Source organism: Crotalus tigris, unplaced genomic scaffold, assembly GCF_016545835.1.
Source record: "Crotalus tigris isolate CLP2741 ecotype Arizona unplaced genomic scaffold, ASM1654583v1 scf7180000024386.1433019, whole genome shotgun sequence".
In the NCBI taxonomy this organism is placed as follows: domain Eukaryota; kingdom Metazoa; phylum Chordata; class Lepidosauria; order Squamata; family Viperidae; genus Crotalus; species Crotalus tigris.
In genome coordinates, this window is record NW_024100556.1 from 1,121,390 (window position 1) to 1,147,666 (window position 26,277).

The 26,277-nt window shown below is 43.5% G+C and overlaps 2 protein-coding genes across 2 annotated transcripts in view; one reads left to right on the forward strand and one right to left on the reverse strand.

The window, feature by feature from the left end:
• Positions 1–26,277, reverse strand: part of LOC120301603 — a 106,029-nt gene that overhangs the window by 11,992 nt on the left and 67,760 nt on the right.
• LOC120301599 (major histocompatibility complex class I-related gene protein-like) lies at positions 827–23,255 on the forward strand. The gene is made up of 8 exons (XM_039329047.1): positions 827–984; positions 4,209–4,475; positions 11,314–11,589; positions 12,448–12,732; positions 14,823–14,912; positions 18,867–18,899; positions 20,333–20,365; positions 22,742–23,255. Exons 1-8 carry the CDS (start codon positions 924–926, stop codon positions 22,753–22,755), a joined length of 1,059 nt encoding a protein of 352 aa, XP_039184981.1. The 5' UTR covers positions 827–923; the 3' UTR covers positions 22,756–23,255.

The window sequence follows — 26,277 nt, forward strand, 5'->3', positions numbered from 1 at the left end:
TGGCACTGAGATATTGGAAGACTGCTATCATGTCCCCCCTCATCCTTCTCTTCATTAAACTAGACATACCCAATTCCAGCCACCATTCCTTATTTGTTTTAGCCTCCAGTCCCCTAATCATCTTTGTTGTTCTTCTCTGTACTCTTTCTAGAGTCTCAACATCTTTTTGACATCGTGGTGACCAAAACTGGATGCAGTATTCCAAGTGTGGCCTTACCAAGGCATTGTAAAGTGGTATTAATACTTAATAATAATAATAATGATAAAGTTGGAAGGGACCTTGGGGGACCTTCACGTGATCTTGATTAGTTTCCATCCCTTGCTTTTTGTCCTTCCTTCAGGCGCTTTGGAGAATAGCTTAGTAATAGTAGTAAAGTTGGAAGGGACCTTGGAGGTCATCTAGCCCAACCCCCTGCTCAGGCAGGAAACCCTACACCATTTCGGACAAATGGCTGTCCAGTCTCTTCTTAAAAACTTCCAGTGTTGGAGCATTTACTGCTTCTGGAGGCAGGCTGTTCCACTGGTTAATTGTTCTCACTGTCAGGAAGTTTCTCCTTAGTTCTAGGTTGCTTCTCTCCTTGCTTAGTTTCCACCCGAGCTTGACTCCCTCTTCTTTGGGGCAGCCCCTGAGATATCCTGTCTCCCCTGGTCCTTCATTCAAGCAGACACCCCCAATTCCAGCAACCCTTCCTGATATGTGAGCGTGAGTGACAGTTGGAGGAGTGGGGGGGGGGTGAGGGTTGCTCTAAGGTCCCTGCCCCGCTCCCAGCCTCGCATTTTTGCCCCAGGGCGGAGACTCCACCCAGATCCGCCCAGCACCCTCCCCGCGGGGCAGGCGGCACTTCGCCAGCTGCTGGCCGCTGTTCCCGGCAGCTGCTCGCTCTTCCGCCTAGCTGCCAGGCGAGGTTAGCCTTGGGTTCCGCATGATCTCCCCGTCCCTCTTGTTGCTGCTGCCGCTGCTGCTGTTGGGCGCGGGCGTTGCGGGTGAGTGGCGGGAAGAGAGAGAGCACCCCACTACGCGGGGACTCCCCCTTTCTAGGGCGCCCTTGGGAGTCCGTGGGCAGAGCAGCCGCGGGTCTGGACCGGCCAGCCTCCCCCGCTTTCCCGGCACAGGGCAACACCGGAGCAGCCGGGCAAGACGGGCACTGGAGCTCCACCTGCAGGGGAAGGCTGGAGGAGGATGCCTAAGGCGGGAAGGGAAAGGGGGCGCCGGGAAGGACGCGGGGCGGAGGGGAGAGAAGCTTCTTTGCGCTGGGTGGGGAGGTCACGCGTGCCCGCCTCGCAGGGTTCAGACAGTACAGAATTTCTCCCCCTTTCGCTAGACAGGAATTTCCCAGCGCTGCGGGCGGAGTTTTCTTCCCTTTCATGTGATTGGCTGGGTCTGGGTAAAAGATAGAATCCCAGGGTGGAAGGGACCCTCAGAGGTCTTCTACTCCAACTTTAGTAATGGTAATAGTAGTAAAGCTGGAAGGGACCTTGGAGGTCATCTAGTCCAACCCCCTGTTCAGGCAGGAAACCCTACACCAGGGGTTCTCAACCTTGGCAACTTTAAGACTTGTGGACTTCAACTCCCAGAATTCCTCAACTAGCAAAGCTGGCTGAGGAATTCTGGGAGTTGAAGTCCACAAGTCTTAAAGTTGCCAAGGTTGAGAACCCCTGCCCTACACCATTTCGGACAAATGGCTGTCCAGTCTCTTCTTAAAAACTTTCAGTGTTGGAGCATTCACTGCTTCTGGAGGCAGGTTGTTCCACTGGTTAATTGTTCTGACTGTCAGGAAGTTTCTCTTTAGTTCCAGGTTGCTTCTCTCCTTGATAATTTTCCCTCCAAGTTGCTTCTTGTCCTGCCTTCAGGTGCCTTGGAGAATAGCTTGACTGCCTCTTCTTTGGGGCAGCCCCTGAGATACTGGAAGACTGCTATCATGTCATCCCTCGTCCTTCTCTTCATTAAATTGGACATACCCAATTCCATCAACCGTTACTTATGTGTTAGCCTCCAGTCCCCTAATCATCTTTGTTGCTCTTCTCTGTACTCTTTCTAGAGTCTCAACATCTTTTTTACATCGTAGTGACCAAAACTGGATGCAGTATTCCAACTGTGGCCTTACCAAGGCATTGTAGAGTGGTATTAATACTTCACGTGATCTTGATTCTATCCCTCTGTTAATGCAGAGGGATAGAATCTGGATAGAATTACTTCAACTTCATACCCTCCTGGTTTTTGAAAACCTCCAGTGATGGAGCCCGCGCCAATTCCAGGAGGCAAACTGTTCCACTGATGGATTGCTCTTGTTTTCAGACATTTCTCCTTACTTCTAGATGGGATGTCTCTTTGATAAGCTTCCAGCCATTGCTTCTTGTCCTGCCCTCTGGTTCTTTGGAGAATAAGTCAGTCCCTTCTTCTCCGTGACAGCTGCTCAAGAACGGTTACAGGAACTGGGCGGGGCTAGTCTAGTGAAGAGAAGGACCAGAGGAGACACGATAGCAGGGTTCCAATATATTTCAGGGGCTGCCACAAGAGGAGGGAGTCAACCTATTTTTCCAAAGCTCCTGAAGGTCAGACAACAAAGAACTGGTGGAAACTGGTCAAGGAGAGATTCAACCTAGAAATAAGGAGAAATGTTATGATAATGCAGTGGTTCTCAACCTTTTTAATGCCGCGACCCCCAACCGGTCGTAAGTCGAGGACTACTCAACCAGTTGTAAGTCGAGGACTACTCAACTGGTGCAGCACCGTTTGCAGAATGGGACTTTTGGCGGGCTCAGCAGGGCAGAGACAGCCTGGACAATTCCTATTGGCTTTTGAAAGCCAATAGAATTAGACTCTATTCAAGAGAGTCTATTCTATTGGCTTTCAAAAGCCAATAGAATAAAAGGGAGTAGCACAGCTAAGGAAAAGGGGGAAAAAATGGCGGACTGCGTTGTTTGGCGACCCCTGTGAAATGGTCGTTCGACCCCAAATGGGGTCCCGACCCACAGGTTGAGAACCACTGTGATAGTGAGAACAATCAAACAATGGAACAGTTTGCCTTCAGAAATTGTGGGAGATTCTGTTCTGTCCTATCCTATCCTATCCTATCCTATCCTATCCTATCCTATCCTATCCTATCCCAGTGGTGGTGAACCTATGGCATGGGTGCCAGAGCTGGCACTCAGATCCCTCTCTGTGGGCATACATGCCGTTGCCCTAGCTTCGCCTCCCTCCCACGACCCCCTCCTCTCCAGCAGCCCCCCTGAAGGAGAGTTGACCCTGAGCGTGGCCCACGCGGAGCAGCGCAGCCAAGGACATGGCAGCCAGGCAGCGTAGACAAGACTCTGCCCTCACACCCCATCATGCACAGTGGATGCTGCAGGGCACAGGCAGAGGGCGTGGCCACCATGCCGCTGCTGGGCTGCCTGGGCGATCTGCGGCAGGCCCTGGAGGCAGTGAGTGGCCCTGCGGGCAAGCGGCGTGGGGGATGGGGGGGTGGAGTGGGGCAGGGCAGGGGGTGGAACGGGGGCTGGGCCAGTTTTGGGCACTCGGTCTCTAAAAGTTCGCCATCATAGTCCTATCCTATTCTATCCTATCCTATTTTATCCTATCCTATCCCTACTCCCTAGAAGACTCCTGCAAGTCCCTTGGACTGCAAGGCGTTCAAACCAGTCAGTCCTAGAAGAGATCAACCCTGACTGCTCTTTAGAAGGCCAGATCCTGAAGTTGAAACTCAAATACTTTGGCCACCTAATGAGAAGGAAGGACTCATTGGAAAAGGGCCTGATGCTGGGAAAGATTGAGGGCAATAGAAGAAGGGGACGACAGAGAATGAGATGGCTGGATGGAGTCACTGAAGCAGTAGGTGTGAACTTAAATGGACTCCAGAAGATGGTAGAGGACAGGAAGACCTGGAGGAACGTTGTCCATGGGGTCACGATGGGTTGGACATGACTTCGCAATTAACAACAACAACAAATCCCTACTCCCTATTCTATCCCTACTCTTCTATTCTATTCTATTCTATTCTATTCTATTCTATTCTATTCTATTCTATTCTATTCTATTCCTGAAGATGGTTCTCTCCCCCCCCCCAATTTTTCCCTTCAATAGGCTAATCACACCTAGTTCCCTCAACTGTTCATCCTGGCTTTGCAGTTTGACAGAGGTCCTTTGGGGTTTTCAGTTCTGTTCAGCAGCAAATGATACTCACCGAATGTCTGCTTCTTTCTCCCGGTAGACGCCTCTTCCCACGCCCTGCGTTATTTCTTCACCGGCGTGTCAGAACTGGGCCACGGCCTGCCACGGTTTGTCATTGTGGGCTACTTGGATGATCAGCAGTTTGTCCACTACGACAGCGATTCCCGGAGGGACTTGCCACGAGGGTCCTGGATTCAGAGGGTGGATGAAGATGATGCCCAGTATTGGGACTGGCAAACTCAACTCTCCCACAGCTGGGAACTCTACTTCCAACTGAGCCTCTGGAACCGCTTCAACCATACCCCGGGTAAGTGCCAGGGAGATGGGAGCTTGGCTACAGGCTGCCTTCCTGCACGCCCACCAAGCGGGGTTAGCTTAGACACAGGGGTAGGCAACCTTGGCTCTTTTATGACTCGTGGACTTCAACTCCCAGAATTCCTGAGCCAGCCTGGCTCAGCTTGGCAACCTTTCCCTTTCCTCTCAGCATGGCTGCCTCAGGAATTCTGGGAGTTGAAGTCCACGAGTCATAAAAGAGCCAAGGCTGCCTACCCCTGGACTAGGCCTAGGCCGCTTTATGACTCGTGGACTTCAACTCCCAGAATTCCTGAGGCAGCCATGCTGAGAGGAAAGGGAAAGGTTGCCAAGCTGAGCCAGGCTGGCTCAGGAATTCTGGGAGTTGAAGTCCACGAGTCATAAAGCGGCCTAGTCCTAGTCCAGGGGTAGGCAACCTTGGCTCTTTTATGACTCATGGACTTCAACTCCCAGAATTCCTGAGCCAGCCTGGCTCAGCTTGGCAACCTCTCCCTTTCCCCTCAGCATGGCTGGCTCAGGAATTCTGGGAGTTGAAGTCCACGAGTCATAAAAGAGCCAAGGTTGCCTACCTCTGATCTAGAATCTGTGATCTCTGAGACCTTTTCCATTCAAGGATTCTACAGTAGTGGCCAAAATTGTGGAAACCTTTTGGGAAAAGTGTATTTTTGAGGTTTGATGGCTAATAACACCACTTTTGTTTTGGAGTAGTACCATAAAATTATATATCAATGGAAAGATAATTTAATCAAGAATGTAATGCAACATAGTTTGTTCAGTTATCTGTACTGTATTCTATGAAAAGTTATAGCCAGATAACCAGAAAAATGAAGCACAACTTGCTTAGGTTGATATCAGGTAGCTTTCCTTCATCCGATTGTAGCCAATGACAAGGCAGGACAAGAAGCAACGGATGGAAACTAATCAAGGAGAGAAGCAACCTAGAACTAAGGAGAAACTTCCTGACAGTTAGAACAATTAACTAGTGGAACAACCTGCCTCCAGAAGCGATGAATGCTCCAACACTGGAAGTTTTTAAGGAGAGACCGGACAGCCATTTGTCTGAAATGGTATAGGGTTTTCTGCCTGAGCAGGGGGTTGGACTAGATGACCTCCAAGGTTCCTTCCTTTATTATTATCATTATCATTATTATCATTATCATGATGTTTAGAGAACCAATCAAGTGTCATTTTGTTTTGGCAATGAGCCAATCAGATCACAGTAGGATTCAGTTATTGATGTCATGTACTGAAGCTGAGAAGAGGACATTTATCAGTGTGTTATGTGATCCCTATCGAGTTGGTTGGGTTTTTTGTGTTCTTTCATTTAGTGAGCTTGTAAAACATAATAAAATTAAAGTCATGGTGCAAAGAGTTGACTGGTTGCCCAGAAAGCGATGTAAAATAGTATTATTAAGTGAACAAGGCTAGAGTTATAAAGAAATTAGAAGAAAAATGGGTGGATACTTAACCAAAGGTGGCACTTCTACTGTACACTTTTCCCAAAAGATTTCCACAGTCCATACATTGAAACACATGTGGGAAAGAAACTCAGATAACCTCATCTTGATTTTGTTTAATATAAGGTGGAACAAAGAGTTAATAATAATAATAATAATAATAATAATAAAGTTGGAAATACCATTTCAGACAAATGGCTGTCCAGTCTCTTCTTAAAAACTTCCAGTGTTGGAGCATTCACCACTACTGGAGGCAGGTTGTTCCACTTGTTAATTGTTCTAACTGTCAGGAAGGTTCTCCTTAGTTCTAGGTTGCTTCTCTCCTTGATTAGTTTCCATCCATTGCTTCTTGTCCTGCCTTCAGGTGCCTTGGAGAATAGCTTGACTCCCTCTTCTTTGGGGCAGCCCCTGAGATATTGGAACATAGTTATCATGTCCCCCCTTGTCCTTCTCTTCGTTAAACTAGACATCCCCAATTCTAGCAACCGTTCCTTGTAAGTTTTAGCCTCCAGTCCCCTGATCATCTTTGTTGCTCTTTTCTGTATTCTGTCTAGAGTCTCAACTGGACAAGGTTCTGTTATCATACATTACTGGAATAATTCCTGCAATCCTTGCAGTGTCTTTTTCATTGACCAGCCTACCTCGAAGGGCTGAATTAGTTGGGGTTTGAATACAGGTAGTCCTCGACTTACCACAGTTCATTTAGTGACCGTTCAAAGTTACAGTGTCATTGAAAAAAGTGACTTATGACCGTTTTTCACACTTATGACCTTTGCAGCATCCCCAGGGTCACGGGATCAAAATACAGACGCTTGGCGACTGACTCATATTTATGACGGTTGCCGTGTCCTGGGGTCATGTGATCCCCTTTTGTGACCTTCTGACAAGCAGTCAGTGGTAAAACCACTTAACAACTGTGTTGCTAATTTAACAACTGCAGTGAGTAGAGTGGAGCAGAGTAGAGTAGAGTAGAATAGGGAATAGGGTAGAGTGGAATAGGAATTGGGGTAGACAGAACCACCACCAGATGGATCCGTAGCTGGCTGACCGGCCGTACTCAGCGAGTGGTCCTCAATGGAACTGCATCTATATGGAGGGAAGTGTGTAGTGGGGTGCCCCAGGGCTCTGTTCTGGGCCCAGTGCTCTTCAACATCTTCATCAACGATTTAGAAGAGGGGATAGATGGGGAACTCACCAAATTTGCAGACAACACCAAGCTGGCAGGAATAGCCAACACTCCAGAAGACAGGCTTAAGATACAGAAGGATCTGGACAGACTTGAACACTGGGCACTAACTAACAAAATGAAATTCAATGGTGAAAAAAGCAAGGTTCTACATTTAGGCAAGAAAAACCAAATGCACAAGTACAGCATAAGTGGCACCATGCTCAATAGTAGTAACTGTGAGAGGGACCTCGGAGTCCTAGTAAACAATCACCTAAATATGAGCCAGCAGTGTGCTGCAGCTGCCAAAAAGGCCAACACAGTGCTCGGCTGCATTAACAGAGGGATAGAATCAAGATCACGTGAAGTATTAATACCACTCTTCAATGCCTTGGTAAGGCCACACGTGGAATACTGCATCCAGTTTTGGTCACCACGATGCAAAAAAGATGTTGAGACTCTAGAAAGAGTACAGAGAAGAGCAACAAAGATGATTAGGGGACTGGAGGCTAAAACATATAAGGAACGGTTGCGAGAATTGGGTATGTATAGTTTAACGAAGAGAAGGACAAGGGGGGACATGATAGCAGTATTCCAATATCTCAGGGGCTGCCATAAAGAAGAGGGAATTAAGCTATTTTCCAAAGCACCTGAAGGCAGGACAAGAAGCAACGGGTGGAAACTAATCAAGGAGAGAAGCAACCTAGAACTAAGGAGAAACTTCCTGACAGGGAGAACAATTAATCAGTGGAACAGCTTGCCTCCAGAAGCAGTAAATGCTCCAACACTGGAAGTTTTTAAGAATAGACTGGACAGCCACTTGTCCGAAATGGTGTAGGGTGTCCTGCCCGAGCAGGGGGTTGGACTAGATGACCTCCAAGGTCCCTTCCAACTTTACTAATATGAAATTATATGAATAGAATAGAATAGAATAGAATAGAATAAGAAATGGAATGGAATAAGAATGGAATGGAATGGAATAGACTAGACTAGACTAGAATAGAATAGAATAGAATAGAATTCAGAATGAATAGAATAGAATTCAGAATGAATAGAATAGAATAGAATAGAATTCAGAATGAATAGAATAGAATTCAGAACAGAATGAATAGAATAGAATAGAATAGAATAAGAAATGGAATGGAATAAGAATGGAATGGAATGGAATGGAATAGAATAGAATAGAATAGAATTCAGAATGAATAGAATAGAATTCAGAATGAATAGAATAGAATTCAGAATGAATAGAATAGAATTCAGAACAGAATGAATAGAATAGAATAGAATAGAGAATTCAGAATGAATAGAATAGAATTCAGAATGAATAGAATAGAATAGAATTCAGAATGAATAGAATAGAATTCAGAACAGAATGAATAGAATAGAATAGAATAGAATAGAATAAGAAATGGAATGGAATAAGAATGGAATGGAATGGAATGGAATAGAATAGAATAGAATAGAATAGAATAGAATAGAGAATTCAGAATGAATAGAATAGAATGCAGAATGAATAGAATATAATTCAGAATGAATAGAATAGAATTCAGAACAGAATGAATAGAATAGAATAGAATAGAATAGAATAGAACAGAACAGAATAAGAATGGAATGGAACGGAACGGAACGGAACGGAACAGAACAGAACAGAATAGAATAGAATTCAGAATGAATAGAATAGAATAGAATTCAGAACAGAATGAATAGAATAGAATAGAATAGAGAATTCAGAATGAATAGAATAGAATTCAGAATGAATAGAATAGAATTCAGAACAGAATGAATAGAATAGAATAGAATAGAATAAGAAATGGAATGGAATAAGAATGGAATGGAATGGAATAGAATAGAATAGAATAGAATAGAATAGAATAGAATTCAGAATGAATAGAATAGAATTCAGAATAAATAGAATAGAATTCAGAACAGAATTAATAGAATAGAATAGAATAGAATAGAATAGAATAAGAAATGGAATGGAATAAGAATGGAATAGAATAGAATAGAATAGAATAGAATAGAATAGAATAGAATAGAATAGAATAGAATAGAATAGAAAATATGGAACAGAACAGAACAGAACAGAACAGAGTAGAGTAGAGTAGAGTAGAATAGAATAGAATAGAATTCAGAATGAATAGAATAGAATTCAGAATGAATAGAATAGAATTCAGAATGAATAGAATAGAATAGAATTCAGAATGAATAGAATAGAATAGAGAATTCAGAATGAATAGAATAGAATTCAGAATGAATAGAATAGAATTCAGAACAGAATGAATAGAATAGAATAGAATAGAATAGAATAGAATAGAATAGAATAAGAAATGGAATGGAATAAGAATGGAATGGAATGGAATGGAATAGAATAGAATAGAATAGAATAGAATAGAATTCAGAATGAATAGAATAGAATTCAGAATGAATAGAACAGAATATAATTCAGAATGAATAGAATAGAATTCAGAACAGAATGAATAGAATAGAATAGAACAGAACAGAATAAGAATGGAATGGAATGGAACGGAACGGAACGGAACAGAACAGAACAGAACAGAATAGAATAGAATTCAGAATGAATAGAATAGAATTCAGAATGAATAGAATAGAATAGAATTCAGAACAGAATGAATAGAATAGAATAGAATAGAGAATTCAGAATGAATAGAATAGAATTCAGAATGAATAGAATAGAATTCAGAACAGAATGAATAGAATAGAATAGAATAGAATAGAATAGAATAGAATAGAATAGAATAGAATAAGAAATGGAATGGAATAAGAATGGAATGGAATGGAATGGAATGGAATAGAATTCAGAATGAATAGAATAGAATTCAGAATGAATAGAATAGAATTCAGAATGAATAGAATAGAATTCAGAACAGAATGAATAGAATAGAATAGAATAGAATAGAATAGAATAAGAAATGGAATGGAATAGAATAGAATAGAATAGAATAGAATAGAATAGAAAATATGGAACAGAACAGAACAGAACAGAACAGAGTAGAGTAGAGTAGAGTAGAATAGAATAGAATAGAATTCAGAATGAATAGAATAGAATTCAGAATGAATAGAATAGAATTCAGAATGAATAGAATAGAATAGAATTCAGAATGAATAGAATAGAATAGAGAATTCAGAATGAATAGAATAGAATTCAGAATGAATAGAATAGAATTCAGAACAGAATGAATAGAATAGAATAGAATAGAATAGAATAGAATAGAATAGAATAGAATAGAATAGAATAGAATAGAATAAGAAATGGAATAGAATAGAATAGAAAATATGGAACAGAACAGAGTAGAGTAGAGTAGAGTAGAATAGAATAGAATAGAATAACAGAGTTGGAAGGGACTTTATAGGTTATCTAGTCCAACTCCCCCACCCAAGCAGGAGAACCTACGCCATTTCTGACAGATGGCAGTCCATTCTCTTCTGGAAAGCTTCCAGTGATGAAGTTCCCACTACCTTTAGATCAGGGGTGTCAAACTCAATTTCATTGAGGGCCGCGTTAGCAATGCGGTTGCCCTCAGGGGGGCCGGTGGGTGTGGCCTACTGGGTGGGTGTGGATGGAGTGGTGTGGCCTACTGGGTGGGCATGGCCAGCTCTACATTGTTCGTGTCAAGGGTGCTTGTGGGGGCATGGGCAGCAGTGGGATAGATCTGAGGGTCTCTGGCTGAAGGGGGTGGGACCAGGGCAAGCGCCAAGGTATGGTCCACTGGAGGAGCCTCACTGTTCCTCTCAGGCCATGCGGGGGGGGGTTGGTGGTGCGGGCTGCCCGGAGCCCTAGGCAGCAGAGGTCAAATGCCCTCTGGGTCAAATGCCCAGCCTGGCCCTTGAGCACCCGCAGCACCAAGCCCAGCCCCACTTCCTCAAGGCTGCTGCTCAAGGTTCTCCTGGTTCCTCGCTGTTTCCAAATGGCCTTGTGGAGCTAAGACTGAATGTGTTTCAGCATGGATGGCCACCACAAAATTGTACATTGGCTCCGGGCTGGCCTGGGCCAGGGCCAAGGCAGCGGGGTCTGTTCCCTCACTGTTTCCAGGATGACTTCACAGGCCACATGAAACCACTTCGCGGGCTGCATCCGGCCCCCGGGCCTTGTGTTTGACATGTCTGCTTTAGATGGTTTCTATGGTATATTTTTTCATTATATCTCTGATACCAAGTGACCTATGCAAACTTCACCTAGGTGTGTCTTACAGGCCTTCACACCTGGCAGTGGATGCACGGGTGTGAGCTACGTCAAGATGGACGTAAAGAAGGCAGTTCTCAGTTTGGCTACGATGGAACAGACTTTCTCAGCCTGGATAAAGAGACCCTCACCTGGACAGCAGCCAACTGGCGGGCTCAGGTCACCAAGAGGCAATGGGAGGCTGATCTGGTTTGGACCGAAAGCCGGAAGAACTTCCTGGAAGGAGACTGCATCGAGTGGCTTCACAAATATCTGAATTATGGCAAGGACTCCCTACTCAGAAAAGGTGATGGGGCGTGGGATGGGGTGGTATCTTAGAATGATGGTAGCTTTTGCTAGACAGCGGAGGTGGACTGGATGACCTCCGTGTCTTCTTACAACTCAAGATTTCCATGAGTTCCCCGAAAAGCAATTCTCCTCAATCGCATTTCATGGATTCCTGGGCTGAGGGGCTGGTCTGGAATTTGTGCAGGTGATGGTGTCCCACCCTGGCTGAAGGACCGAATTTGCAGCCCAACCCTTTGCATGAAGTTCTCTTCTGCAAATTCCTTTCGCTCAGAAATAGTGCTGTTTGCCACAGTCTGATGGGCAGGGAAGGCACTGACCTTCCTTAGGAAATAGAGTCAAATGAACACGTCTAAGGAGGAGATTATTCATTTTGTGTTTTATGACTCGTGGACCCAAAGGTGTTTTTTTCAGGAGGCAATTGGACTTCCTTGTTTTCCTTTGAAGACGTTTCGCTTCTCATCCAAGAAGCTTCTTCAGTTCTGACTAGATGGTGAAGGATGGAAAGATTTATACTCCTTACAGATAGCTGGTCATTGAGGCCACTTGGAGGTTTACCTGTGTCCTCAGGATCACCTGAGTAGGGCAAATGGGTGTGGAGCCTTCTTGGCTGCAGGAAGTGGGGCCACAAACAACTGTAGCAATGCTTGCGGTGACGCTTGCACAAGTGGGGCTGCATGCAAACAAGCACACACACACACACACACACACACACGCAAGCACCAGCCAGCCACTCATGTGGCCTAGTGGCCAATAGGCTGCGGCCCAGTAGAGGGCCGTGGCCCACAGGTTGGGGACCCCTGTCCTGAGTCTCAAGCAGTCGTTCGGTCGAGTATCCAGAATCTTTCAATTTTTGCAGAACCTCCAGTGGTGACAGTCACCCAGAAAGGGAGCTACAACGGACTGGAGATCCTCATCTGCCGTCTGCACGGCTTCTACCCCAAAAAGGTTGATGTCACTTGGAGGAAGGGTGGGGAAATCCTGGAGCAAGAGACCTTCCGGGGAGGGATCACTCCCAATTCAGACAGCACTTACCACACCTGGCTCAGCATTGAGATCGACCCCGAGGAGAGGGAGCACTACAAATGTCACGTGGAGCATGACGGTCTTCTGAACCCTCAGGATTTCTCCTGGGAGAAGCCTGGTGAGTGACTGCAAGGAAAGGACGGGGCACATGGATGCCAGGGAGTGCATTTTAAGGCTTATTTATGGGGTGCTCTTCTTGGCCCCGTCTCCTACAGATAATATCTAGGTTCAGACTAGAGACAGTAACCCTTTTCGCCCTGTTTCTTTCCTTCTGCCTGATGGGTGTGGAGCATGTGGTATCATGCCTCCATCTGAATCTGCGGGGAGGTAGTGGGCGAGGTGTCTGTGGCTTCAGAGGAATGTGGGGAAGAGCAGGCCGAGGCAGGCCAGGGCCCTTCAGGATTGGGACAGGATGAACAGGAGAGGCAGAGTTCAGGTGATAAGTAAAGGCCACCCCCACCTGACCCTAGAGCACGGAGAGTGGAGAGAAGGAGGGAACAACGCAGGCAGGCTCAACTACTCGGGAGGAGAGCGTCCCACCCTTCTTCACAAGGAACACCTGGAGATTGAGATTTAAGGAGAGGCTGTGGAGAGGGGCATTTGTCAGGAACAAACCTGAATCCTTGGAGTGTTGTGTATTATTGCTGATGTCTTGTTCTGTGACTTCTGTTTGGAAACCTGGAAACTCTGACTATTGGACTGATTGACCACGTTGCTTGAATGTTTAAAGACCTCGGACTGTATTTCGGATTTTCTCTTTTGAAAATTGCTCAGGCAAGCTTTGATTCAAACAGACTCGTTAAGTTTATGTTTTCTTCCTTGTTATCTCTGTGGCCTTGAGCACTTTCTTATGCTAATCAAACTGTATTTGAACCTACTTTCAGCCAGAGTTGGCTGAAGGGGTGTGTGTGTGTGTGTGTGTGTGTGTGTGTTCTTTTGTTGGAAGCTTGCCAACAAATGTGGGAGCATTTGGGGAAAATTTGGAGCAATAAAAGAACTCTTTGAATTGCCAGCTGACTGCATTGCCTCTGTGCTGTGTCCTAGGTCATCACACGTGGCTTGAGAGATCTCAGGGAGCAGATCTGAAATTTTCAGAACCAGGATTTTATTTTGCCCGGCTCCCTGTCAGGGGTTTCTAACCAAGAATAACAGTGTCAAGGTTGAATTGCTAGGTTGCTTGCTAACTTCTATTGCTACTCAACTTGCCATAGAAATAGGGGGGAGGGGTAGAAAGCATGGGGAGGAAACGGGAGTCTAAGAAGCTGTCCACAGAGCGTGAGAGTCTACAAGAATGCCAAGGTCACTAATGCAAGTGTCTGATGAGGAAGTGGACAGTTCTCACAACAAACCAAAGATATATGACTGGATAATGTGAACACCCAGTGGGTAGGGATAAAGGGAAGCTATTGTTAACTAGGCAGATTTTCAAGTGGGAAAATCAGAGCTTGTTTTGCTTCTTTAGTTCCGAGATGTGTATTCAATAATGTTTATCTTTTATGGTGCATCAAAGCCTTGAAGATTCCTTGATTTTGAGTTCACTAGTCGGATGGTTAACAAGACTATTTTCCAGGTAGATTCTCAGAGTTCTCCTTATTGTGATGAAAGAGGTTACCAGGATTCCAGCTTCTCACTTAGAACCGATCTCTTCCCACGTGTGTTACAAGCAGACACTGGTTTTTTTTCCTCTAACAATCATTTTAAACTACGTTCTTCTACTTGTGAGAAAGAAAATCAGAAAATCTCTGTTGTAACGCAGGTAGGGAAATATTGAATTTAAATGGGAACCAATTCAGCTGTTGGAATGCTCGTAACTCTTTACTTCTCAATAAATCTGCCGCTTTGAGTCTTCTCGGACCGCAAGATGGGCGGTAATAAAATAAAATATAAAATAAAATATAAAATAAATATAAAATAAAATAAATATAAAATAAAATAATAAAATAAAATAAAATAATAAAATATAAAATAAAATAAAATAAAATAATAAAAAGATAGATAGATAGATAGATAGATAGATAGATAGATAGATAGATAGATAGATAGATAGATAGATAGATAAACAATCTTGTTAAAGAAAACTCTGTGAGAAACTTCCTTTGGGGAAAAAAAATCACTTTCAGTTGCAGGCAGTTGTTGAAATGTGGGACAAAACGGTACACAAAGGAAATTGTATCCAACCTTTCATCCAACTTTTTGTTCTTTTCTTAGTTTCATCTGCCACAGGGATCCTCGTGGGTGGTGTCCTAAGTGCTCTAGCTGCTGTGGTCTTGCTGGTAATTGGGATCCTGTTCTACGCCAGTAAGTAAACCGAGATTTCTTCCTGTTGGTAGAAGCTTCTTGGTAGCAGTTTCAGCCTCCCTCCTGCTCTCTGAGAAGAACACCACTCTTGTAATGGGCGGTGCCTGAAGCTTATAATGTCCAATCCAACACGTGTGTCTCTGAGCAGAGCAATCTCCACCAATCACAACAAGGGAATCTGCCCATGGATTAGTCCTGGAAGTCTCTAAATAGAAAGGGCCAAGCAAGAGATACCCCAGTTTTATCTCTTTTGAACTTTTCTACTCAGTGGTCCTCAACCTTTCCAGATTTGTGGACTGGTGGAGGGGAGAAAGGAAAAAAGATGTTGAGACTCTAGAAAGAGTACAGAGAAGAGCAACAAAGATGATTAGAGGACTGGAAGCTAAAGCATATAAGGAACGGTTGATGGAATTGGATATGTCTAGCTTAATGAAGAGAAGGATGAGGGGGGACATGATAGCAGTGTTCCAGTGTCTCAGGGGCTGCCACAAAGAAGAGGGAGTCAAGCTATTCTCCAAAGCACCTGACGGCAGGACAAGAAGCAACGGATGGAAACTAATCAAGGAGAGAAGCAACCTAGAACTAAGGAGAAACTTCCTGACAGAACAATTAACCAGTGGAACAACCTGCCGCCAGAAGCAGTGAATGCTCCAACACTGGAAGTTTTTAAGAAAAGACTGGATAGCCATTTGTCCGAAATGGTATAGGGTTTTCTGCCTGAGCAGGGGGTTGGACTAGATGACCTCCAATATTCTTTCCAACTTTATTATTATTATTATTATTATTATTATTATTATTATTATTATTATTATTATTATTACTATTATTATTATTATGGATCATTGCACAGTCAGCCAGATGTTCAGACTGGATTTGGCATTTTGTCTACCTATCAAGTCCTTACCAAGGACCTGGGATAGGCAGATGTGGATGTTTGATGGTATTACAGATATCATCATCATCATCATCATCATCATCATTATTATTATTATTATTATTATTATTATTATTATTATTATTATGTTCCAGGCAAGTGGCAGGCACATGCTGATAGCCAAATCTGGCCTTAGGTTCTGCCTCAGTTTACCTTCCCAATAAGTAACCGACTCAGAAGATAATTTAAAAGCAGTTTATTAGGGTAACCTGATAAAGTGGGATCTCTCTATGAAAAACGAGAGAACCCCAAGCCCCCTCTTATGTCCCTTTTCATAATTAACACAACAAAGAAAAATGCAGGAGGAATGTTGATTGGACAGGATAAACGTCACCTCCCCTTTGCATAGGAACTCAGTTACATGTAGTCAAACACATTACATATTTGCCTCCCATAATATCACACATGTTCATTAAAGTGAGGTCTGACATCGGAAGGGGCATACATCATAAGGAAAAAGATTGTTTGGCATTCGCAAAAGAGATTTAACCGGATCCCAATTGGTACTAACAAATGTTTTCTTACATGGAGCTCGTCTCCAGCCCATTTATCAGTTTAGGGATGTTAAAAGCTAATAGACCGCCTACTACCTCATAGTTCCCTACGTCCGGTTAGATCCCACAGGCTGGGCCTCCTTGAGGCCCCGTCGGCCAAGCAGTGCCATTTGGCGGGGCCACGGAGGAGGGCCTTCTCTGTGATGGCGCCCACGCTTTGGAATCAGCTCCCCCTGGAGATTAGGACCGCTCCCACCCTGTTGGTCTTCCATAAGCTACTTAAGACCTGGCTTTTCCGGCAGGCCTGGGGTTTATAAAACTTTACCCCTGGATGATTGTTTTTGTATTGTTTTGTTATGTTTTATGTGTTTTTTATTGTTAGCCACCCAGAGTCCTTCGGGAGTGGGGCGGCATATAAATTTTAAAAATAAAAATAAAATAAATAAACCTAAACGTCATTTTAAAAAAGAGAAAGTCCATCAAGTTAAATACAAAGTAATTATATTAGTTAGCCATTTGCAAAATCTGTGTCATGTGCCCCTCGTGCACTCGCCTGCTGCTTGCACAGCCCAGTTCTGAACAGGCTGTGGCCCAGTATCGGGAGTTGGGGACCCCATCTACACTGCTCAATGGTGGCAGTCCATCTGGACCATTTTTACATCTAGAAGAACATAGCAGTTGTCAAAGCTTCTTCTGGATCCAAAAGGACATCCAGGTACTTCCAGGACCATCTCTCCTATGCAGAAATGGCCTACCCAGTGCAAAATCTGAAATATGCTCCTGTTGCTGACTTGCTGACAGCCCCCTCTCTACAAGATGTAAGCAAGGCTCACCTTCTTAGGGATTGTCTCATATCCTATAAGCCTCTTGGCCTTCTAAGCTTCTGGTATCATGGTTCCGACAGATGAAACTCTTCAAAGAACTTCGAGTATTGTTTATCTTAAAGAATCTTTATTAGAGAAGCATAGCATCGGCACTAACACAGTCAAAGCCAAAAATTGAATTCCCCTCCCCTGAGCACATAGTATCAAAACAAAATTCCCTCCTCCAATTAACTGTCATAAATCACATTCTCCAATTAGTTTGAAATGCAGGCTTTCCCTCCAGTTCTCCAGCCCCGCCAATTCTTATCATCTCTTATTTCAATAACCTTGGTTCACACACTAGGTCAAGTATTGTTATGTCTAGCTAAACTCTCATGCACATTCCTCCCCGCAGCATCATCTAACTCAAGAGTAAAACATAAGAAGAAAATGGTTGCATCTCCAACTGTTGTCAAAGCAAAAATATCCGATGTTAGCAGCGTTGACATCTGGTTCTGCCAAGAGTTGGATTGATGGTTCTTGGTCTGCCGAGTACTTATTTGGATGCCTAACTAATTAATTCCTGGTTTACTGTCTGTGGAATGTGGAATTGATTATCAGATACAATGACTTATAACAGATGTCCCCAATCTTTTGGGCATCAGGGACCAGTTACACGGAGAGAGCTTTTTCCGTGGACCAGAGGGGGTGTGGTTTGGTGTGCTGCCTATATCCTGCAGATGGGGCTTTGCTTATTTGTGCGGACAGATTGCTGGCATACTGCGGCCCAGTACCGGTCCACGGACCGGGGGTTGGGAACCCCTGACTTATAATACCTCATATATGGGATACATAATACTCTGCAACCATTTCATCATTATAAAGCTAAAGTTAAAATTAAACTTTGGTGGATGGGGTGTGCCTTCAAATCAGCATGGATTCCTGGTGATATCCTGGACAATCCCTATAGTTTTCTTGGCAAGCTTTTCATAAGGGCTTTGTCATTGCCTGTTTCCCATGGTTGAGAGAAACTGACTGGCCAAAGTCACTCAGCCCCCTTTCATGCTTAAGCTGGGACTAGAATTCATGACCTCCTGGTTTATAATCTTAACCATTATCCTAATCTGGCCCTCAAAATTAGGACTATTATACCTGTAGTTGGGCTGCAAAACTCAGTCTCCCTGTTAGAGGGGAGGCTTAGATTTGTATGGCTCTCTTTGCTGCCATCATCTGGTGTCTTTGCAAACTAGACTAGGTGCCACTAAATTAAAAGGCTAATCCCTGAAACTATACCGTAAGGCAGTGGTTCTCAACCTTTTTAATACCGCGACTCACAACCGGTCGTAAGTCGAGGACTACTCAACTGGTGCAGCACCGTTTGCAGAATGGGACTTTTGGCGGGCTCAGCAGGGCAGAGACAGCCTGGACAATTCCTATTGGCTTTGGAAAGCCAATAGAATTAGACTCTATTCAAGAGAGTCTATTCTATTGGCCTTCAAAAGCCAATAGAATAAAAGGGAGTAGCACAGCTAAGGAAAAGGGGAAAAAAATGGTGGACTGCGTTGTTTGGTGACCCCCGTGAAATGGTCGTTCGACCCCAAATGGGGTCCCGACCCACAGGTTGAGAACCACTGCCGTAAGGCTTGAATAAAATATTAACTTACACAGCCCTTTGTAAAGGGTTAAAAAAGATTTGGGTCTAAGTTTTTGTTTGTGCTTTCAGAAAAATGGCGGAAGGGCTACCAAGCTGCATCAGGTACGTGAACACGGCCTTTCTGAAATGGAAGGAGTATTTGTGGTACTCAGGAGGCCCCTCCCCATTGGGGGGGGTCCAAATTGGCCAAGATGGCAGACAAAGCACGACAATGCTTTACCTGCTGTACCTACATTGAATTGGGCACACAAAAACTGCCCCACCCCAGGCCGCAGGGCCACCTACCGTGTCCACGGCCCACCACAGATCGCCCAGGTGGCCCTGCAGCACCATGGCAGCTACGCCCTCCGTCCGTGTCCCGCAGCATCATCTGCGCGCGATGGGGTGCAAGGGCGGAGTCTTGTCCCTGCTGCCCGGCTGCCATGTCCTTGGCTGCAGGTGCGCCCAGGGGCAACTCTCCTCTGGGGGGGCTGCTGGTGAGGAGGGGGCCATGGGGGGAGGTGGGGCTGGGGCTGCGGCACATGTGCCCACAGGTTCGCCACCACTGCTATACAGCATAACCAAAGAGAAAAATGACCGTGGGAAAGAATCATAAGCTTCCTGGCCAATGAAGGAGCTCTTGTTCCATTGAAGACTGCCCCATTTGTAGATGGATGAGATCTTCCAGTGAGTGGACACAGTGAAGAATTGTCTTTTCCAAGTTGTTTCTCCTCCCAGTATATTAATGTCAGTGATATATCCACACTTGACTCTGGGGAAGAAACAGCTAATCTACAAAGTGAGGGGTCCTTGGTGCTCTCTGAGTTTGCTTGTTTTCTTGCAGACATTTCATTACCCTAACTAAGTAACATCATCAGTGCTGTTAGTTACAGTATATTTCAACCCTGAGCTACAAATAGTCTCCTTCATTGGAATCTACAAATTATTTAAGGTGGGGGATTTCAAGATCTATCTGTAGTAAGCAAAATACTATAGACTGATCTTCCTCAAACTGTTCTAGGGGACAATCACTGAAATATGAGTCAGCAGTGTGCTGCAACTGCCAAAAAAGCCACCACAATTGTAGGCTGCATTAACAGAGGGATAGAAACAAAATCACATGAAGTGTTAATACCACTTTATAATGCCTATAATGTCTGTTCTGTTCTATTCTATTCTATTCTATTCTATTCTATTCTATTCTATTCTATTCTATTCTATTCTATTCTATTCTATTCTATTCTATATTCTATTTCTGTTCTATTTCTATTCTATTCCAACCTAACCTTATTCTGTTCTGTTCTATTCTATTCCTGTTCTATTCTATTTCTGTTCTATTCCAACCTAACCTTATTCTGTTCTATTCTATTCTATTCTATTCTATAATAATTAAAGTATCTGGAAATATTTGGTCTACGGAAAAGATGACCAAGGAGAAATGGGATAGGTTAAAAGTGTTACCATGTTCTCCTATGAAAATGGGAGAAGATGGGTCAGAAAAAGTGGAGGCTACTTCCATTTGACCTTACTGTCATTCTTCCTTCTTTGATTTGCAGGGAACAGCGAAGAATCTGCTTCTTCTGGCAATGGTATGTGAGAATATTTCCTTACCCATTTTTATTTAAATTGTAATGGAATGGAAGGAGTCCCAAATGTGTTTTTTCAGGAGGCAACTGGACTTTCTTGGGGTGTTTTTTTTTTTTTTTGAAGGCATTTCACTTCTCATCCAGGAAGCTTCTTCAGCTTCTTGGATGAGAAGCAAAACATCTTCAAAGAAAAACAAGAAAATCCGGTCATTACCTGAAAAAGGACCTTGGGGACAACCATGACCTGGATGGCTGAGAATCTCCATAATGGAAAGAGGGGAAGAGATGCTGCTTAGGAAACGATCAGACGAGAAGAGAAGCATGAGCCCCCAGTCGCTTAACGTAGCCAGAGTAAGGCAGAATCCACCCTGATGGATCAAACAGTTAAAAGCTGGCTCAGGGAGTTGGTCTATTTAGTAATAGTAATAGTAGTAAAGTTGGAAGGGACCTTGGAGGTCATCGAGTTCAACCCCCTGCTCAGCACACATTCGGACAAATGGCCGTCTAGTCTCTTCTTAAAAACTTCCAGTGTTGGAGCATTCACCGCTTCTGGAGGCAGATTGTTCCACTGGTTAATTGTTCTCACTGTCAGGAAGTTTCTCCTTAGTTCTAGGTTGCTTCTCTCCTTGGTTAGTTTCCATTCGTTGCTTCTTGTCCTGCCTTCAGGTGCGAGAGGGTTGCGAGATTCTGCAAGCCTTAGAATAATAGTAGAATTACTTCATCCGATTGTGTTTTCCATCTGATTTACCTGGGAGGACTGACATCTATCTTGCAGGTCTGAAAACCACCATTTTGACCATCTGATCAACTGAGGGAAGAGAGGGTAGCTCAGAGAGCAGAAAAACTCCCCCAGATGATCGATACACATACACATACATATACATACACCCCAATCTAGGAGTGGTTTGAAAGGCAAAAGTAATCATAGCAGTAGACCAGGTGTTCTATTAGACCGATTTCACCAGAAAACTCTTACTATGTATCCTCCCTGGTTCGGCTGACAGAAGTGAGGAGAACCTGTGGCCTAGAGCAGGGCTTTTCAACCTTTTCACCCATTGTACCACTTTTAGGATATGGCAATATTCGAGTACCACCAGTCGCCTAGCAAGGTGTCAAAAACTTGACCCCCCCCAAAAGGAAAAAAGCGATAAAGTACAGGTAGTCCTTGACTTACAACAGTTCATTTAGTGACTGTTCGAAGTTACAATGGCACTGAAAAAGTGCCCCCCAAGCCACAGCCGAGCAAGACACCTGCCTGCCCACCTGGAGGTGCTCTTCCTCCTGTCCGAGGTTTTCATTGTTGTGAGCATTTCTGTTGAGGATTGGCAGCCGGGGTGGGGTGGGGTGTTTGGTTTTTATTCCCCCCGTCTGCTGGGTGGTTGCAGCAGATTTTAGTCACTTCACATGACCCTGGGACACTATGATCATCATAAATATGAATCAGTTGCCAAGCATCTGAATGTAAACCACAAGACCCTGGAGATGCTGCAACATTCCAGCTGATTGGTGCTTTTTCTGGGCTCAGAAGCGCTGGGATCAGCGCCGAGCTCCAGCTGGAGCCTGGTGCTGATCCTGGCGCTTCCGCTGAGCCAACAACCCTGCAGCTCCAGCCATCTCTCGTTCAGGCTTGTGTGGTGCTGCCACTGGTTCAGCTCATTCCCCTCCCCCTCTACCACTTTTCTAGGATGGTCACGTACCACCTGCCAGGTGCCAATGTACCACAGGTGGTACCCATACTACTGGTTGAAAAGCCCTGGCCTAGAGGCTAATACAGCTGCCTAACATGCAAGCAGCCCAGGTTCAAATCTCAGAAGGGTATGGCTAGCTGATGAGAGCTAAATAGCTTGAAATAGCTATACTAGTCTCCCTTTAACTCTTTGTTGGCAAAATCTAAATTTACAGACATATACATTTATATTCACAGCAGACACGATAGTCAGGAACACAGGAACATCATGAGGTAAATCAGATAGCACACTAAAACAATAGAAGAAAAAAGGCAGGGAAAAAGGGAAACTCCCCCTTTACACCCACAGCAACCAATCATAGCGTAGATTGCCTCATGCAGGAGTCAACCAATCGACTATAACTTTGTGTTCTGGCCCGTTGTACACTTTACAGGTAGTCCTTGACTTATGGCCACAACTGAGCCCAACATTTTCTGTGGTTAAGTGAGACATTTGTTAAGGGAGCTTTGCCTCATTTTATGACTTTTCTTGCCATAGTTATTCAGGGAATCACTGCAGTTGATAAATTAGTAACCTGATCGTTAAGCGAATCCATACGTTGGGGACCCCTGTTGTAGATCCCTTTTCATTCCTCTTCTTTGTAGTTTGCCTATTTCTAGCTTATCCTTTTCTGGATCATTTATAATTTCAGATATAGTGGCATGATGCAGGAACAATTATCCCGATCAGAAGTTTCCCCACCCGAAACTCATCAGATGTATGGAAGCCACAATTGCAACCCAGGAAGATGCTGGACTGGCTGGCTAGATGGCCATCTTTGTATCTTTTTTCTTCCTTCTACTTCCGTAGTTCTGGCGATCCCCTGGGAGAGTTCACTGATACTGGATTAAGTTTTCTTCCATTGCCTTTTGGCTTCGATGGCATGAGAACCTAACCGAAGGACATAAAAATGTGATAAAGATTACTCCTTGCAGGATTATCTTTGATTTTTGAGAACACCTCCCAGTTTTTGAGCCATCTATGTGATCTTCTGTAATCTTCTGACCCAGTTCCCTACCTCCGGCGCCGGGAGCAACTTGGCTGTTATTAGAAATAAGTATTTAGCAAGTTTAAGGAGACAGCACTGTTTTAAGTCCACTCCTTTTGCATTCTGTGGTACAAATGAGCTGCGTTGGAAAATAAGAATACAGATAGTCCTCAACATACAACAGTTCATTTAGTGTCTGTTTAATAGTTGCAACAATGGTGAATATCTGTAGCTTGGGTGTAGGATGAGGGCGAAGGTTCTGAGCTGGTGGGTTGGTTTCTGAACATTTCGTTACCAGGTGTTCTGTCCCAGCCTATGTGAGTCCTTGTTAATTCACAAACCCCTCTTTTGACAAGTAGAGAAAACAAACCCCTTTTATTAATTAGGTACAGACCTGCAAAATGTCCCAAAAGCAAAGGCAAACAAAACACGATTCAAACAGAATTGTTCACAAGCAAGGCAAACAAAACAGGATTCCATGAACCTTGAGTCCTTTGCAAACAGTTGCCTTCAGCAACCAGCTTCCCTTTTTATTATGCAGCCCCAAGGCATGGCTTCTCAATGCCTTCTCCTTCTCCCTTGGAGTGCCCCATTGCCTCCCTCTGTACTGCTCTTATTGCCTGTCTACATTTGGGAGCACATCTTCCTTCCCCTGTCCTGACCACTTTCTACAGGGGGACAATCGAGAGCATCCTGTCATACGGCATCACAGTCTGGTTTGGAGGCATCACTGTTTCAGACAGGAAGGCAGTGCAGAGAGTGGTGAGGATGGCCAAAAAGATCATTGGCAGTTCCCTCCCTCCCATCCAGGACATAGCACAAAAGCGCTGCTTGAGCAGGGTCCGTAAGATTATCTGGGACACTACACATCCTCTTCACGACCTGTTTTCCTTGTTACCTTCTGGGAGGAGGCTTTGTGGTATCCGAAGCAGAACATCGAGATTTAGCCAGAGTTTCATTCCAAACAGCATTAACCTTGCGAACTCTCAAGCTTCCTCCTTCCGTTATATATTCAAGATAGACAATATTTAATATTTATTTCCTAAGTATATGTAGGAATGTGGGTCTATGCATATGTTGTTCATAGTATGTTTAGGTGTGTGTCATGTATGTGTTTCACTTTGAGAACAGGCAACTAAATTTCATTTTTGATGTGTGCCGTTGTGCCCACAGTATAAAAATGACAATAAAGTTTATCTTATCTTATAAATAATGTGCATTGGAACACCTCCGAATAAGAATATTGGACCAAGGGCAATGAGGCTTAATTCAAGACTTCTACACTCCAAACAGAAGTACAGAAGTTACAAGTTAGTAAAAAGGATTAATAAGGAAGGAAAACATATATATATTCTTATCTGTATGCCTCCTAAAGTTGCTGTTGGGTTGGATGCTCTTAGAAATCCAAATTGTAAATAAAACAAAATTTTAACTGTTACTGTTCACTACTAATGAACAAAGGACGCATAAATGTTACATATACAAGAATATGACTTCAAACAATCATAATTTTAAACCACAAATTATGATACAAACGGAATCGATTCCAGAAAGATTTAGTATTGTTCTCTAAAGTCTCCTTCCATGAGTTTTTGCTAATAAAACAAACACTGATTTAAATGTAGGCAGCCAACACATATTAACAATCCACTGCTACAAATTAGCTATGGAGTTCTCCTAGTTTGGGGATGAAAATTTAACCTCTTCCGATGTCAAAAGTTTTTGATATCTTGGCAGATTCCTAATACTGGGATTATGGACAAGAACACATGCATCTTTATAATCCAGTTATATTAAAAATCCTATTGGATGGATTTAAAAGGCTTTTTAGACACGGATTGACTCAAGGTTTAAGACTGGTAAATAAGACATTAGAGATCCTGATTGAATAAAGATTAATTAAATATGTGAACTTAGTGAGATTTTTTTTGTATTAATATGTTTGTTGTGGATATAATTATTTGGATCGGATTTAAATTTTACTGAGTGGGTTAAAAGAGTTTTCCATAGATATTGATTATAGATTTAAAATAGAGTAGAAATGTATTTTTGGAGTAATATTTTTATTTTTAGGAAGGATAGTTATTTTGTAATGGAAGGAGAATAAGAGGGATTTTTGATAAAAGAAGAAATGATATTAATAAATGAGTCACTGATTATGTTAAAGAAAAAGGGAAAGGAGAGACACCTGAAGTGTTAATGTTTATCTAAACCAAATTGGAATATGGTAATTGTAAATAGTAAAGCTCAATACAGGATTTGGATTTATATAGATGAAATGTTATTGATGATTGTTTTGATTGATTGAACTTCATTGAAAAAAACATTAATTTGAATGTCTGATTTATTTGATCAGACTTAGGGATATTTTAAATGGACTCCAGAAGATGGTAGAGGACAGGAAGGCCTGGAGGAACGTTGTCCATGGGGTCGCAATGGGCTGGACACGACTTCACAACTAACAACAACAAAAGGGATATAGGATGGAAGTGGCAGTAGCTTTAACTTTCGATATCAAAGTGCATTGAGAAATAATAAGCGTATTGAGAAATAATAAGCCCAAAGCATACCTGTGTGTAGAAATAAAAAAAATATGCTCATGTTGGGAAGGATTAATAGGGCATCAAATACCCACCGTGCAGATATGTTCTTAGAAAATATTAAAATCTAATTTCAGCAGTAGACTGTTAACTATCTAGAACAGTGGTTCTCAACCTTTTTAATGCCGCAACCCCCAACCGGTCATAAGGCGAGGACTACTCAACCAGTCATAAGTCGAGGACTACTCAACTGGTGCAGCACCGTTTGCAGAAGGGGACTTTTGGCGGGCTCATCAGGGTAGAGACAGCCTGGACAATTCCTATTGGCTTTGGAAAGCCAATAGAATTAGACTCTATTCAAGAGAGTCTATTCTATTGGCTTTCAAAAGCCAATAGAATAAAAAGGAGTAGCACAGCTAAGGAAAAGGGGGAAAAAATGGCGGACTGCGTTGTTTGGCGACCCCCGTGAAATGGTCGTTCGACCCCAAATGGGGTCCCGACCCACAGGTTGAGAACCACTGATCTAGAAACAGGATCCAAAGTTTGATTCAAATTACCACCAATTATTATATGCTTCATTGACTTGGTTTGAAGGTGTTGGGAACAAGTCTGTCCTTGAGTTACAAAATCTGTAGTTGGACTACATAAAAGTCAAGAGTG